This window comes from Podarcis filfolensis, assembly GCF_964270895.1.
Source record: "Podarcis filfolensis genome assembly, chromosome: 2".
NCBI lineage: Eukaryota > Metazoa > Chordata > Lepidosauria > Squamata > Lacertidae > Podarcis > Podarcis filfolensis.
Genome location: NC_139605.1, coordinates 14,923,997 through 14,939,287, shown reverse-complemented (window position 1 = coordinate 14,939,287; position 15,291 = coordinate 14,923,997). Strand labels below are relative to the sequence as shown.

The following is a 15,291-nucleotide window of genomic DNA, read 5'->3' as shown; positions in this document are numbered from 1 at the left end:
ACACTGGCTCGGGCTGACTTGAGACGGGCAGCACCTCCTTCCAATCCCAGGACGTGACAGCTTCCCACAGCTGCTTTCGAGGCCCGGCCATTTGGGGCAGCTGTGCAGTGAGAGAAACTTGGCCTGTTGGCCTAGGTGCTGCAGAACTCTCCTCCAAGTAGGTACGTGCACAGCTGCTGCTGCTGGCTAGCCTAGACTTTGCTTTTCTCACTCCCCTTTTGGCGCTGCAAAAAGCCTCCCTCCCAGCACTTGGGGCACCTTTTCCTTTCCCACCTCCTGGGACTTGGCTGGAGGCAGCTCGGCTTTCTTCGCACCCCCCCCCCACCAGCCAGCACATAGCTGTCAACGTTTCCCCCTTTTTTAAGGAATGGGATTCCTTATGGGAAAAGGGAAATGTTGACAGCTATGAGCCAGCAATGTCCGCTTTTTAATGCTTGGGTTTGAGAGTCAAATTCCTGCAGTCATGTGAGCCCAGTCTCATGATCCTGTTTCCCCTTTCTGTTTCCTGGCTAACTGTCCCACCTGCAGGGGAAAAAAAATATTTTCTGCAGCTTTCCTGTGGTTGTTTACAGCAGGGTTGGGGGTCCCCTCTTCAGCCCCTGCCCCATTCACTTCTAGGCAGGGTTCGGGAGCAGAGGAGCCGTCGCCAAAGAGTCGTGTGGAGGAAACGTCAGAAATGCTACCTTTCCACTTGTTGCTTCTTTGCCTTTAGAGTTTGTTACCGGGAAATTGGAAGGAAGGTGTGAGAGACCTTCCCCATCCCCCACCTGAGCCTTGCCTCTCTGTACTATGAGGCAAAGACAAAGAACCTGCGCTGCACATTACCAAATGTAGCAAAGCACTGATAAATGAATTGATCAATAAAGATCAGGCCTACTGGCAGGGGTGGAGGAAGGGGGTATGGGAGGTGAGGTCAGCCCTGGGTGTCACCACTGAGGGGGGTGACAAAATGCCGGGTGGCACTCACCGGGGGCCTGCAGTGTGCCCGAGCCACACGGTGGCTTGGGCGCAGGCAGGCTCCACGCTGCCCAAATGGTCCACACGCTGCCTCCCCCCCCCCCACCTGTAGGGCGGCTGAGTAGAAGGAGGCAGGCAGTCTCCGGAGGCCCCACTGTGCGCCCTGATCCTATGGGTGGCTCACCCTGCCCCTGGGCACGCCGCCCCAGGCGCCTGAGCGGCTTCCAAGCACAATTCAAAGTGTTGGTGCTGACCTTTAAAGCCTTAAATGGCCTCGGTCCAGTATACCTGAAGGAGTGTCTCCACCCCCATCGTTCTGCCCGGACACTGAGGTCCAGCTCCGAGGGTCTTCTGGCGGTTCTCTCACTGAGAGAAGCCAAGTTACAGGGAACCAGGCAGAGGGCCTTCTCGGTAGTGGCGCCCACCCTGTGGAACGCCCTCCCACCAAAGAGAAAAACAACTACCAGACTTTTAGAAGACATCTGAAGGCAGCCCTGTTTAGGGAAGCTTTTAATGTTTGATGTATTATGGTATTTTAATACTTTGTTGGAAGCCGCCCAGAGTGGCTGGGGAAGCCCAGCCAGATGGGTGGGATATAAATAATAAATTATTGTTATATTATTCCTCCGCCGCTGACCACTGGCCACTGTTTTGCTTGTGATTTGCTTGCTGAAGTCTCTTGCTTGTGACCCCCAACTGGTTCAACGGGAAAACTTTCGAAATTCATATAAAATCACTCCAGTGACGGATTGTCATCATTCCAACGTTGTTCTACTCAGAAGGAAAAGGGCTAGCAGGGGAGGAGTTTGGGACATGGGATGGGGGAGCCGTAATCCCTGAAGGGTCCCCATTGCTGGGTGATAATCGCTGGCATCCTGGCCTGGGGCGGAGGAAGGGAGTGTGGTGGGAGTGGTCTGTCCCAGGTGTCACCACTGAGGGGGTGACAAAATGCCGGGCGGCACCACTCACCACTGGGCTTCTAGCGCGTTCGAGCCACACATCTCTCCTGGGAGTGACACAGTGGCTTGGGCGTCCACAGGCTCCACACTGCCCCAAACATTCTGCCCACTGCCTCCCCCTCTGCTGTAGGGTGGCTGTGGGAGGAGGCAGGCAGACTCCTCAGAGGCCACACAAAGCGACCTGCCCCGGCTCGCCCCGGCTTGTGTGCTTAACCTGGTTGGGAAAATAGGAAAATGTACTTTGTTTCACCTAAAGATTAGAAGGTGAAAGTCATACGAGGGACAGGAAAAGCCTTGTGCTCAGGTTTCTGCCAGAAGAGCCCTCCCAATTTATGATATAGTTATGACAAATGTATGATGTTTTACTAAGGGGGTTATGGGTAATTTGGGACATTTTTTAAAGGGGGGGAGCTATCCTCTGTTCGGGGCTTCTCTCTGCTTCTTTTATGTGGTAGTGGGAAGTCTTGTTGCAACAATAAAGATCAGGCCTACTGGCCGCTGTTTTGCTTCAATCTCTTGGCTGAAGTCTTTTATTTGTGACCCCCAACCTGAACCTACAGGAGCCAAGGTTAGGCGATTGTGGGGTGCTCCAATAATAATAATAATAATAATAATAATAATAATAATAATAAATTTTATTATTTATACCCCGCCCATCTGGCTGGGTTTCCCCAGCCACTCTGGGCGGCTTCCAACAGAACACCAAAATACAATAACCTATTAAACATTAAAAGCTTCCCTAAACAGGGCTGCCTTCAGATGTCTTCTAAAAGTCTGGTAGTTGTTTTTCTCTTTGACATCTGGTGGGAGGGCATTCCACAGGGAGGGCGCCACTACCAAGAAGGCCCTCTGCCTGGTTCCCTGTAGCTTCGCTTCTCACAGTGAGGGAACCGCCAGAAGGCCCTCAGCACGGGACCTCAGTGTCCGGGCAGAACGATGGAGGTGGAGACGCTCTTTCAGGTATACTGGACTGAGGCTGTTTAGGGCTTTAAAGGTCAGCACCAATACTTTGAATTGTGCTCAGAAATGTTCTGACTCCCTTTTACAAGTTCACCTTGTGATTTCCCCTCTACGTTCCTTAAACCTGCATGTCCTCTCCCTTAGGAAGCTGGTCCTTTCCTGCAAGTAGCAACCGATCCCCAGAACAGCTGCTGCCATGACCTCGGTCCGCGAAGTCTCCAGCATTGCCGAAGACCTGCTGTGCCCTGTCTGCCTCTCCATCTTCCAGGACCCCCGCATGCTGGTCTGTGGGCACAACTTCTGCCTCTCGTGCTTGGAGAGCTGCGTCGTCCCCAAGGGGCAGCACCAGGGAACGTGCCCCGAGTGCAGGGATCCCTTCGACCTGAAAGATGCCGCCCGCAACAGGGTCCTTGCCAACTTGTCTGAGAAGGCCCGGCTCCTCCGGCTGGAGCAGGGGCCCCCGTCGGGTGGGACCGGGAGCTCGTACTTTTGCGAGGAGCACGAAGAGCCTCTCAAGCTCTTCTGCAGCCAGGATGAGGCCCCTGTCTGCGTGATCTGCCGGGATCTGCCTCAGCATCAGGGCCATAGCTTTTTGCCTATCAAGAATGCTGTCACAGGTTTTCAGGTAGGAGCCTGAGGATGCTTGAGTTTCTGTGGGCTGATAGGTGGCCACAGATCTCAGGTTGTTGGGATTCACTTTGCACTGTCCTAGAACACCCAAGTTTCACCAGCCGGAACCAGGTACAGTGGTACCTCGGGTTAAGTACTTAATTTGTTCCAGAGGTCCGTTCTTAACCTGAAACTGTTCTTAACCTGAAGCACCACTTTAGCTAATGGGGCCTCCTGCTGCCGCCATGCCAACGGAACATGATTTCTGTTCTCACCCTGAAGCAAAGTTCTTAACCTGAAGCACTATTTCTGGGTTAGCGGAGTCTGTAACCTGAAGCATGTGTAACCTGAAGCATATGTAACCCGAGGTACCACTGTACAAAAGAGGGGCTGTGTTTTCTTTCTTTTCTTTTTTTCAAAAATTTATTTATTTGGTTTTTCAGATTAAAATTTTACAGTCACGTGTCCAACATACAACATAAAAACAAGATTCCAAGGGATCTCTTGGACTTCTCCTCCTCCCCTTTGTGGGTCCTATTGTTAACCATTTCCTCCTGCATCTTTTATAATAATCCAAATCTTGTATCTCCCCATTGTATCCAGAATTCACCATTAAACTACAAGTGATATTCCAATCCTACTAACGATTTTAACTAGTTTACAGTGGTCTTTTAAGATAAGTTATAAAATTTTCCCCATTCCTTGTTAAAATTTTGGTTTTCCTGATTTCTGATTCTTCCGGTCATTTTAGCCATTTCGGCATAATCCATCAACTTGATCTGTCATTCTTCTCTGGTAGGGACTTTATCTTCTTTCCATCCGTGCTTTCTTGGTGGGTGGGTAGCCTGCTCATAGAATTAGGGAACTGAGCACATGCTCAGCTCGGGGATGTGTTTTCCCTTGGGGGTCGTAGCTCAGTGGTTAGAGCAGTGTTTCTCAGCCTTGGGTCCCCAGCTGCTGTTGGATTACAACTCCCATCATCCCTGACCACTGGTCCTGCTAGCTAGGTACAATGGGAGTTGTAGTCCCACAGCAACTGGGGAGCCAAGGTTGAGAAACCCTGGGTTAGAGCATCCGCTTTGTCCACAGACGGTCCCATGTTCAATCCCCAGAATCTCTAGGTAGGACTGGGAGAAACTCCTGCCTGAAGCCCCCAAAAGCTTCTGCCAGTCAGTGCCGGCAGTGCTAAGCTAGCTGGACCAATGGCGTGACTTGGGATAAGGCAGCTTCCTAACCGAACCCGTGGTCCTGTCACACACGAAACCTGCTATTCTGCAAAAGCAGCTTGCTGGGATGGGATAGGAGTCACAATAGGTGGGTCAGTGCTGGGAGGGAGAGGGTCAAGCCAGTCTTGGATGTCAGTGCAGTGCAAATGCACCGGCGGAGTCACTCTGTGCTCCAGTTTGCACTGCGCCAACTTCTCCACTGCCTCGCCTGTCCGTCCTGGAAAGCAGCAGCGACCCACCTACCAGGAAGATAGTGTAGAAGCTGTGCCTCACTTCTGCCCTTCTCAAGTATACAGACTATTCATGCCTTGCCCCTACCTAGCCATGGGGCAAATTGTATTTCAGAAGTAAGTGTGCCTGGGTACACAAATGAACTATCCTGGGAGATTCTGGTCTTCTGCTCTTAAACGTATTCAAGCCCCTCCTCTAATTTTTGTTAAGGTTTCACTTTCTTTGCTGTTGCTTGTTTTTAACAAGATTTTTATTCTAATTGGCCACTAGCTGCTTAGAGAAGGCAAAATATATAACATCATAGTAATCGTCACCATCATCATAATTTATTATTTATACCCCGCCCATCTAGCTGAGCTTCCCCAGCCACTCTGGGCGGCTTCCAACAAAATATTAAAATACAGTAATGCATCAAACATTAAAAGCTTCCCTAAACAGGGCTGCCTTCAGATGTCTTCTAAAAGTCTGGTAGTTGTTGTTCTCTTTGACATCTGGTGGGAGGGTGTTCCACAGGTTGGGTGCCACTACCGAGAAGGCCCTCTACCTGGTTCCCTGTAACTTGGCTTCTTTCAGTGAGGGAACCGCCAGAAGACCCTCGGAGCTGGACCTCAGTGTCCGGGCAGAACAGATATACTGGACCAAGGCCATTTAGGGCTTTAAAGGTCAGCACAAACACTTTGAATTGTGCTTGGAAGCCGCTCAGGCGCCTGGGGCGGTGCGCTCAGGGGCAGGACGAGCCACCCATAGTAAAATCTGTGAGGTCCTGTTCCTGCCACCACTTAATAATAATAATAATAATAATAATAATAATAAATTTTTATTTATACCCTGCCCTCCCCAGCCAGGACTGGGCTCAGGGCGGCTAACAACCAATAATAAAACAAGTTGATTGAAATACAATTTAAAAGATTAAGATACAACATTAAAACATTAGGGTGCAATCTTTTCATAGGAGGAGAAAGGAAAAAGAAAGAGAGGGAGGGAATCAAATTGGCTCCAAGCCAAAGGCCAGGCGGAACAACTCTGTCTTACAGGCCCTGCGGAAAGAAATCAGATCCTGCAGGGCCCTGGTCTCATGAGGCAGAGCGTTCTACCAGGCCGGAGCCAGTGTTGAGAAGGCCCTGGCTCTGGTTGAGGCTAATATGACTTCCCAAGAAGAAGAAGAAGAAGAAGAAGAAGAAGAAGAAGAAGAAGAAGAGTTTGGATTTGATATCCCGCTTTATCACTACCCTAAGGAGTCTCAAAGCGGCTAACATTCTCCTTTCCCTTCCTCCCCCACAACAAACACTCTGTGAGGTGAGTGGGGCTGAGAGACTTCAGAGAAGTGTGACTAGCCCAAGGTCACCCAGCAGCTGCATGTGGAGGAGCAGGGAATCGAACCTGGTTCACCAGATTACGAGTCCACCGCTCTTAACCACTACACCACACTGGCTCGGGACCTCTAGGGTGTTGCTATTTATGGATCTTAAGGTCCTCCGCAGGGCATACCATATTACTTAATGAATATCCTGGTGCAATTCTGTAACTGGAACTGCCAGGGGTCAACCTTGTGACTCATTGTGCCTGCACAGCCTATGTTCTTATCGGAGAGTGACACACCCTCCCTCTGGGATAGCCGTAAGTTTTATCTCTCTGGCAGCAGAATAGTGCAGGGTGGATAAACAAACAGAACCACAGCTGAGTGCAGTCATCCACGTATGCAAACACGAATAGATATTGTGTGTTGGTTTGCTGTATCCCAGCCAGATTTTAGTCAGCAGATCTCTAGCGCAGCCAAGTTTACGGTGCGGCGCAAAATTCAAGCCCCGAAGTGGCTTTTCCGAACCCCTCTCTATTTTTTTTAAAAAAAAATTTTTTAATTAGTTTTGCATTTAATAATATATGTTCACATCAATCTTGTCCGCTTTACATCTCTGGCTCATTTCATGAAGTCGAGTGAGTGCACTGGCAAAGGAGCAAAAGAAGGTCCCTTACAGAGAGTCAGATAATAAGTCCATCTAACTCAGTATTGGCAGTGGCTGCCAGGGTTTCATAGAACCGTAGTGTTGGAAGGGACCCAATGGCCATCTAGTCCAGCCCTCTTTCAGGCAGGTGTTTTTTCCCAGCCCTACCTGGGGATGCCGGGGATCGAACCTGGGACTTGCTGTGTGCAAGACAGATGCCCCACTACTGCCCTTCCCAGCCCTCTGTCCTTCCTCTGCCCCCTAGGCGAAAACCAACTGGGCTGCCATTGGTGGGAAGCCCCTTTCTCTCACCCAACAGAGAAATACAGGAGGAACAGAGCTCTCCCTCCTCTGCCAGCCCCCAGCAGACTAAAAAAAAATTTTTGCAGGCTGTTTCACTTTGTGGGGTTATTTGCAAGGCTGTTTCAAAGAAGGGGAGTTGGGGTTGGGGTTGGGGTGTTGCTTACAGCATCTTGGGCGGTGCAAGAAAGCACCCGTCTCCCGCTCTCCCTCAGAGCAGCTTGGAGGGGGGTGGTTTTGGTTAGGGGGGTATCTGCTGTGGGTGGGGAAGTCAATAATTCCTCTCCAGCACCAATTACCCTGGGCATTTCCAAACAACTAGTTGGTTGAGCCTTCATCCTGATTTGTTTTCTGGGAGGCGAGATCATCTTGGCTGTTTAGGTAAGTATTCACCCTGTTTTGTTTGTGGGAAGGTTAGACTTCCTTGCATCCAGCAAGTATTATCCCACACTTCTTAGGGCATCATCCTGTCACTTCTGTTATGCCAAAAAAGTCGAATCTCTAGGGGAAGTGGGTTTTGTTGCACTAAACTACCTCGTCAGCTGCAATCATGCAACCTAAATTTGCCCATATATAATGGCAAATTATAAACTGCCAACCTAGCAGTTCGAAAGCACGTCAAAGTGCAAGTAGATAAATAGGTATCACTCCAGCGGGAAGGTAAACGGTGTTTCTGTGCGCTGCTCTGGTTCGCCAGAAGCGGCTTAGTCATGCTGGCCACATGACCCGGAAGTTGTACGCCGACTCCCTCGGCCAATAAAGCGAGATGAGCGCCGCAACCCCAGAGTCGGCCACGACTGGACCTAATGGTCAGGGGTCCCTTTAGCTTTACCTAATGGAATCCCATTTGAAAATAGCAACAGTCTGGGAAAAAACAGCAACATCTCACTCTCCCCCCCTCCCCCCGCTCACAAACAGCTCTCCTGCATTACCTCCCCTGATTAACCCTGAATGTGTGTATGGACTCTAAAGATAAATATTTTCTGAGATGCAATCTGTGGCATTCAGTCTGTGATGGTTCATTCATGCATGCGGGTCATGATTTGGTACTGTTGGTGTAGACATCAGTGAATGGAAAGGCAAGCGCCAGCCAGTCTTATAAAAGGCAGGGGGCATGATTCAAGCATGTTTCTGCTAAAATAAATCCCACTGAATCCAAGGTGCCATGTCGTAAGGTTGCTTGGGGTTACAACCTTTGAATACTTCCCAGAAAGAGCATGTTAGAACAGGGAGGTGGGAGGGGGAAGAGACCAGTAACCTTTCGCTTGGGTCTATTCATTTTTCTCTCCAGATCTTTTGCATGGTTGTTTGTGTATTCCCAATTTTATTTGTGCATTTTTTCAGGATAAACTGAAAGCATCTCTGGAACCCCTGGAGAATGGGGTGAAGTGGGCCATAAACAATCAGTCTCAACAGCAGGAGGCCATGGAAGAACTGGAGGTAAATTTTAAAAGGAGTATGAGAGAGGAAATCATAGAACTTTGTAGCTTGAAGAAACAGGCTCCTAGGCAGGAGGAAAGCAGACTACAGAAAAGTCTCAGGCATTGTTTATACGTGATGCGATGGCTTAGTAAACCATGGCTTAGTGTATCTGAAGAAGTGTGCATGCACACGAAAGCTCATACCAAGAACTTAGTTGGTCTTTAAGGTGCTACTGGAAAGAAAAAAAAAATTTTGTTTTGACTATGGCAGACCAACACGGCTACCTATCTGTAACATGGCTTAGTGTTATGTGTGAACTCTGCCCAGCAACATAATTATGCCTTGTTTACTGCCAGCAAACCACAATCTGAAGCCATGGTTCTTGGCTTATAAATCTTGGCTTGTTTTAACTATGGCTTGGTGTTACATGTGAACCCAGCTAGCACTCTTAACTATGGTTTGTTTAACTCGGCACTGAGGTTAGGACCTTTTCTGTGCCACAAACTGGGCAACTAGTTCAGACAGCTTGTTATCTGTGAACAAAAGGCCTGTCAGCCGCAAGCGTAACTTCAGCTCTCTGTGATTCACTGTAGAATCTCAATCAACACCTGTGCGGCTGCATCTTCATTGCGTTTGAGGAACTGCGTGAAATCCTCAACGAGAGAGAGCAGAACATGATGGAAACGGTTAGGCAGATGAAGGAGGAGAACCAGGCAGAAATGGAGAGAAGACTGGAATATCTGAGAGCGTTCAGCTCAGCTCACACAGAGACCATATCCGGGATCGAAGCTGCCTTGGCGGAAACCAACGAATTCGCCTTCTTGAAGGTGAGTCTTGGTGCTTCCCAGTCCCTTTTCTTTTTAAAGATTGAATAACAGATGTGCAGTTGCCAGTGTCTTGCCTCTGTTCCAGATGTTTTCATTTAAGGTAGTGAACTGGACCCAGCTACCTCACCCACCCACCCCCAGGCCATTTTGACAGGGGCAGTGGCTGCCTTTCGATATGGATTAGCTACCAAACCAGGTTCAGAGTTATCGTGTCAATTCACAAATCCCTAAAAACAACATGAGGCTAGTATACCTTAAGGACCACCTGGTTTCTTACGCTCCACTTTGATCACTGAGATCTTCTGATGGGGCACTTTTGGTGGTCCTCCACTCCCACCAGGTAGTGTGGTTGCTGACCTTGAGCCAGACATCCTGGAGAGTGAAGTCAAATGGGCCTTAGAAAGCACTGCTAATAACAAGGCCAGTGGAAGTGATGATATTCCAGCTGAACTATTTAAAATTTTAAACAATGATGCTGTCAAGGTGCTACACTCAATATGCCAGCAAATTTGGAAAACTCCCTGCAGTGGCCAGAGGACTGGAGAAGATCAGTCTACATCCCAATTCCAAAGAAGGGCAGTGCCAAAGAATGCTCCAACTACCGCACAATTGCACTCCTTTCACACGCTAGCAAGGTTATGCTTTAAATTCTATAAGGCAGGCTTAAGCAGTATGTGGACCGAGAACTCCCAGAAGTGGAAGCTGGATTTCGAAGGGGCAGAGGAACCCGAGACCAAATTGCAAACATGCGCTGGATTATGGAGAAAGCTAGAGAGTTCCAGAAAAACATCTACTTCTGTTTCATTGACTACGCAAAAGCATTTGACTGTGTCGACCACAGAAAACTATGGCAAGTTCTTAAAGAAATGGGAGTGCCTAATCACCTCATCTGTCTCCTGAGAAATCTCTATGTGGGACAAAAAGCTACAGTTAGAACTGGATATGGAATAACTGATTGGTTCAAAATTGGGAAAGGAGTACGACAAGGCTGTATATTGTCTCCCTGCTTATTTAACTTATTTGCAGAATTCATCATACGAAAGGCTGGGCTGGATGAATCCCAAACCAGAATTTAGATTGCCGGAAGAAATATCAACAACCTCAGATATGCAGATGAAACAACCTTGATGGCAGAAAGTGAGGAGGAATTAAAGAACCTTTTAATGAAGGTGAAAGAGGAGAGTGCAAAATATGATCTGAAGCTCAACATCAACAAAACTAAGATCATGGCCACTGGGCCCATCACCTCCTGGCAAATAGAAGGGGAAGAAATGGAGGCAGTGAGAGATTTTACTTTCTTGGGTTCCGTGATCACTGCAGATGACGACAGCAGTCACAAAATTAAAAGACGCCTGCTTTTTGGGAGAAAAGCAATGACAAACCTAGACAGCATCTTAAAAAGCAGAGACATCACCTTGCTGACAAAGGTCCATATAGTTAAAGCTATGGTTTTCCCAGTAGTGATGTATGGAGGTGAGAGCTGGACCATAAAGAAGGCTGATCGCTGAAGAATTGATGCTTTTGAATTAGGTGCTGGAGGAGACTCTTGAGAGTCCCGTGGACTGCAAGAAGATCAAACCAATTCATTCTGAAGGAAATCAGCCCTGAGTGCTCACTGGAAGGACAGATCCTGAAGCTGAGGCTCCAATACTTTGGCCACCTCATGAGAAGAGAAGACTCCCTGGAAAAGACCCTGATGTTGGGAAAGATGGAGGGCACAAGGAGAAGGGGACGACAGAGGATGAGAATGGTTGGACAGTGTTCTCGAAGCTACCAACATGAGTTGGTCAAACTGCGGGAGGCAGTGGAAGACAGGAGTGCTTGGTGTGCTCTGGTCCAGAGGGTCACGAAGAGGCGGACACAACTAAACGACTAAACAACAACACTCCCCTGAAACTTGGCCAGCCTTTACCCAGGACAGAAGCTTCTGTGTGGAACTCCTTGCCTATAGAAGTCCGTCAGGATCCATCCCTGCTCTCTTTGAGACGTCGTTTAAAAATGATACTGTTCAGAAGGCCCTTTGGAACCCCAAATTTTCCGCAACCAGTTTTCTATTGACATAGATGTGTTGTGTTTTAACTGCTATATTTTCTATGGAAGTGTGGTTTATAAATATTTAAGTCTATCTATCTATCATCTCGAAGCTACAAACATGAGCCTGACCAAACTGCAGGAGGCAGTGGAAGACAGAAGTGCCTGGCGTGCTCTGGTCCAGGGGGTCACGAAGAGTCGGACACGACTAAATGACCAAACAACAACAACATCTATCTATCTATCTATCTATATATCTATCTATATATCTATATCTATATCTATATCTATCTATCATCTATCCATCTATCTATCTTTCTATCTATAGCATCTCTATCATCTATAGTTGTTAGGCAATTCGTCACAGAGTTACAGAGCCCAGCACCTTTACTAAACTATAGTTCTCAAGATTCTTTGGGGAAAGCCATGACTGTTAAAGTGGTTTAGGAGTGCTCTAAATGTTTGGTTCGATGTGACCCCTTTGCAGTTAACTTGACATTATTAACCGGGGGTTAGCACCTTCTGACAGTTCATTGTGCCCTAATCTTCCCTGCCACCAGATTGATGAATTCGGGTTGACTGTTCTGTAAAGAAGGTTTGATGGTCTAGTTGGCTGAAGCTGTGCAAACTTGCTTTGGCAGGCAGTTCCAACCTTGTTTGTTTCTTTTTCCCTCCAGGGAGTCAAGGAACTGACAGGAAGGTGAGTATCAGCATTGCTCTGTATATAGACATTGGCTCTGATCCTATTTCCTCCATATGTGAGGACTTGAAGGGTTATCAAACACTCACCTAGAAGTTTTTAATGTTTGATGTTTTGTTGTGTTTTTAATATTCTGTTGGGAGCTGCCCAGAGTGGCTGGGGAAACCCAGCCAGATGGGCGGGGTAGAAATAATAAATTATTATTATTATTATTATTATTATTATTATTATTATTATTACATGCAAATATATGGAACTGTGGTCTCTTCTCTCTGCAGAGTCCAGGAACGACTTAAAGAACAGGTTGAGGAAACAGCCAAAGAAGCCTGCGAGGGTGGAGAAGGGGAAGAGGAAATTAAGGAGGAAGGCAACCAAGATGAGGATGCTGGTGAAAATCTGGGCGAAGGCCAGGCCGGTGGAGATGTCATTGATGAAGAAGAAACTTACGAAGGAGCCGAAGCCCAGGGCACAGAAGGAGAAGATGAGGAGTGGGCCATTGTGCCTGTCGACCCAGCTCTTGAAGAGCTGGAAGAGTTGCTGGATTTTGATTCCTGGAAGGAGATGCTGAGAAGCATCAGTATCAGGGAGACCTTTGTCCCAGACTCGCCTTGCCACTCTCCAACTCCAGAGAAAGACATGCCCCAGCTGGAAGACAGCGATTCCTTACCCAAAGAAGCACCTTGGCGAAGCACTGGTTCCACTGAGGCTCCCATCGTAGCTGAAGCCCCACCTCAACCACCACGCAGCTCGTACTTTCGCGGCTTCCAACAGATGCCCTTTTTGGGTTCCTTTCCACCCTTTCCTTTTGGAGGCCAGTTTGGGCCTGCACAGGGGTGGATGTCTCATCCCAGGCTGGGCTGCGGCACGTTTCAAGGCAGGCGAGGGCCACGTAGCCATCCTTTCGGCCCCCGAAGGGGCCAAGGCAGAGGATATTATCCGAACACACAGACATCCCAACCCGGCGAAGGCAAAGCTTTGCCTCAGCATCGCTGGATGCCCCCTAGGAATGAGCCACCCAAGGCCAGAGAAGCCCAAGTCCCGGGGCAGGGAGGGCAGGGCAAGCCGGAAAAAGCAGGTGGGGGGTCCTCAGTGACAGAGCCGCCCAAACCAAGGGAGGCTCACGGTTCGGGGCGAATAGGAAGAGGAGGTTGGTCCAATAAGCAGAAGACCCAATCCAGTGCAGATCAAAGCGGAGGTGGATCTGTCAAGAACGAGGCTCGTGCCTCAGGGCAGGCAGGGTCAGGGCAAGGGCAAGGATCTGGAAAGAGGCCCCCAACCCCCAACAAAGGGGGCGAAGCCTCGGGAAACAAGGGATCTCAGAATAAGCATCACGGAGGGCGAGGGCGTGGAAGGGGCCGGGGTTCAGCCAAGGGCCCCCAGAACAAATAGCTGTTTCCATCAGAGGTGGCTGCCGTTGGACGCCGAAAGAAGGACGTATTAAGAGAAGTGACCTTGTTTGGGGGGGTGGTTTCATTCGTTGCACTTATCTCTCAGCCTCGGTCCATACCTCGGAGAGGCCGGTTGCTGGAGTTCATGCGCAGGAGAGCGCTCTTGCAAAAGCCGCTGTGGGAAGGAGGACACGGGACTCAAGCGAGGCCTTCACACCTGCTCTGGTGTGTCCAAGCCGCATATGTTTAGCTGGTCCATGTAGGTGAAACGATTTAAAAACCTTTGGACTTTAGAATGTGCCTCTGATTAATTGAGCAGTAGTTTTCATTTGTTTTCATTTCATTCTTAATGTAATTACAGTGGTACCTTGGGTTAAGTACTTAATTCGTTCCGGAGGTCCGTTCTTAACCTGAAAATGGTTCTTAACCTGAAGCACCACTTTAGCTAATGGGGCCTTCCGCTGCCACCGCACAATTTCTGTTCTCATCCTGAAGCAAAGTTCTTAACCCGAGGTACTATTTCTGGGTTAGCAGAGTCTGTAACCTGAAGCGTATGTAACTTGAAGCGTATGTAAACCGAGGTACCACTGTATGTGCCCTTTGAGTACTTGGCAACAACAAAAGGCTGGCACTTCGTTCCTTTCCAGAAGATGCATTTTTCCCTACTCTGTCTATTCGTGGAAAGAAATGCTTCTCCTAAAAATAGGAATCTTTTTTCAGCTCAGGGGCCACAGCGTGTCTTGGGTGCAGGCTTCTGGGGGCCAGAGGCAGAAAAGTGGGCAGAGCAATGGCTACAACTCCTCCCTCCCTCCCTCTCTCTCTCTCTCTCTCTCCAGCAGGCTCCATTCCAGCCACAGAAAACTCAGGTTCCCCCCCCCCCTGCACTCGCATTCCATCTCTCCATCCTCCCAACAGGCAAGCAAGATGAGCTATCACAGTTCAAGGAGGCATTCGAAGCTGACAAAATCAGAACGGGCGTGGAGCAAGGCAGGAGTGTGGCCTGAGAAAAGTCATAGGTTCATATAATTGAAGAGTTTGAAGGGACCCAAGGAACAAGGAAAGGGACGCGGGTAGTGCTGTGGGTTAAACCACAGAGTGTAGGACTTGCCGATCAGAAAGTCAGCAGTTCGAATCCCCGCAACGGAGTGAGCTTCCCGTTGCTCAGTCCCTGCTCCTGCCAACCTAGCAGTTCGAAAGCACGTCAATGTGCAAGCAGATAAATAGGTACCGCTCCGGCGGGAAGGTAAACGGTGTTTCCGTGCGCTGCTCTGGTTCGCCAGAAGCGGCTTAGTCATGCTGGCCACATGACCCGGAAGCTGTACGCCGGCTCCCTCGGCCAATAAAGCGAGATGAGCGCCGCAACCCCAGAGTCGGCCACGACTGGACCTAATGGTCAGGGGTCCCTTTACCTTTAAGGAACATCTAGTCCACCCCCTACAATGCAGGAATCTCAGCTAAAGCATCCATGACAGATGGCCATCCAACCTCTGTTTAAAAACCTCCACATAAAGAGAGTCCACAACCTCCAGAGGTAGTCTGGTCCACTGCCAAACAGCTCTTAACTGTCAGAAAGTTCTTCTTGATATTTAGTCGCCATCTCCTTTCTTGTAATCTGAAGCCATTGGTTCAAGTCTGACCTTCCAGAGCAGGAGAAAACAAGCTTGTTCCCTCTTCCAGGTGACAGCCCTTGAGATATTTTAAGATGGCTATATATCTCCTCTCAGTCTCCTCTTTTCCA

The 15,291-nt window shown here is 48.8% G+C and overlaps 1 protein-coding gene across 1 annotated transcript; it reads left to right on the top strand.

The window, feature by feature from the left end:
* On the top strand, positions 1–13,554 carry LOC310756701 (uncharacterized protein; the record flags this gene model as incomplete). The annotated part of the gene is made up of 6 exons (XM_083601301.1): positions 1–161; positions 3,021–3,501; positions 8,530–8,625; positions 9,201–9,434; positions 12,143–12,165; positions 12,444–13,554. Exons 2-6 carry the CDS (start codon positions 3,073–3,075, stop codon positions 13,552–13,554), a joined length of 1,893 nt encoding a protein of 630 aa, XP_083457427.1. The 5' UTR covers positions 1–161; positions 3,021–3,072.
* Between the last annotated feature and the right edge of the window lie 1,737 nt (positions 13,555–15,291).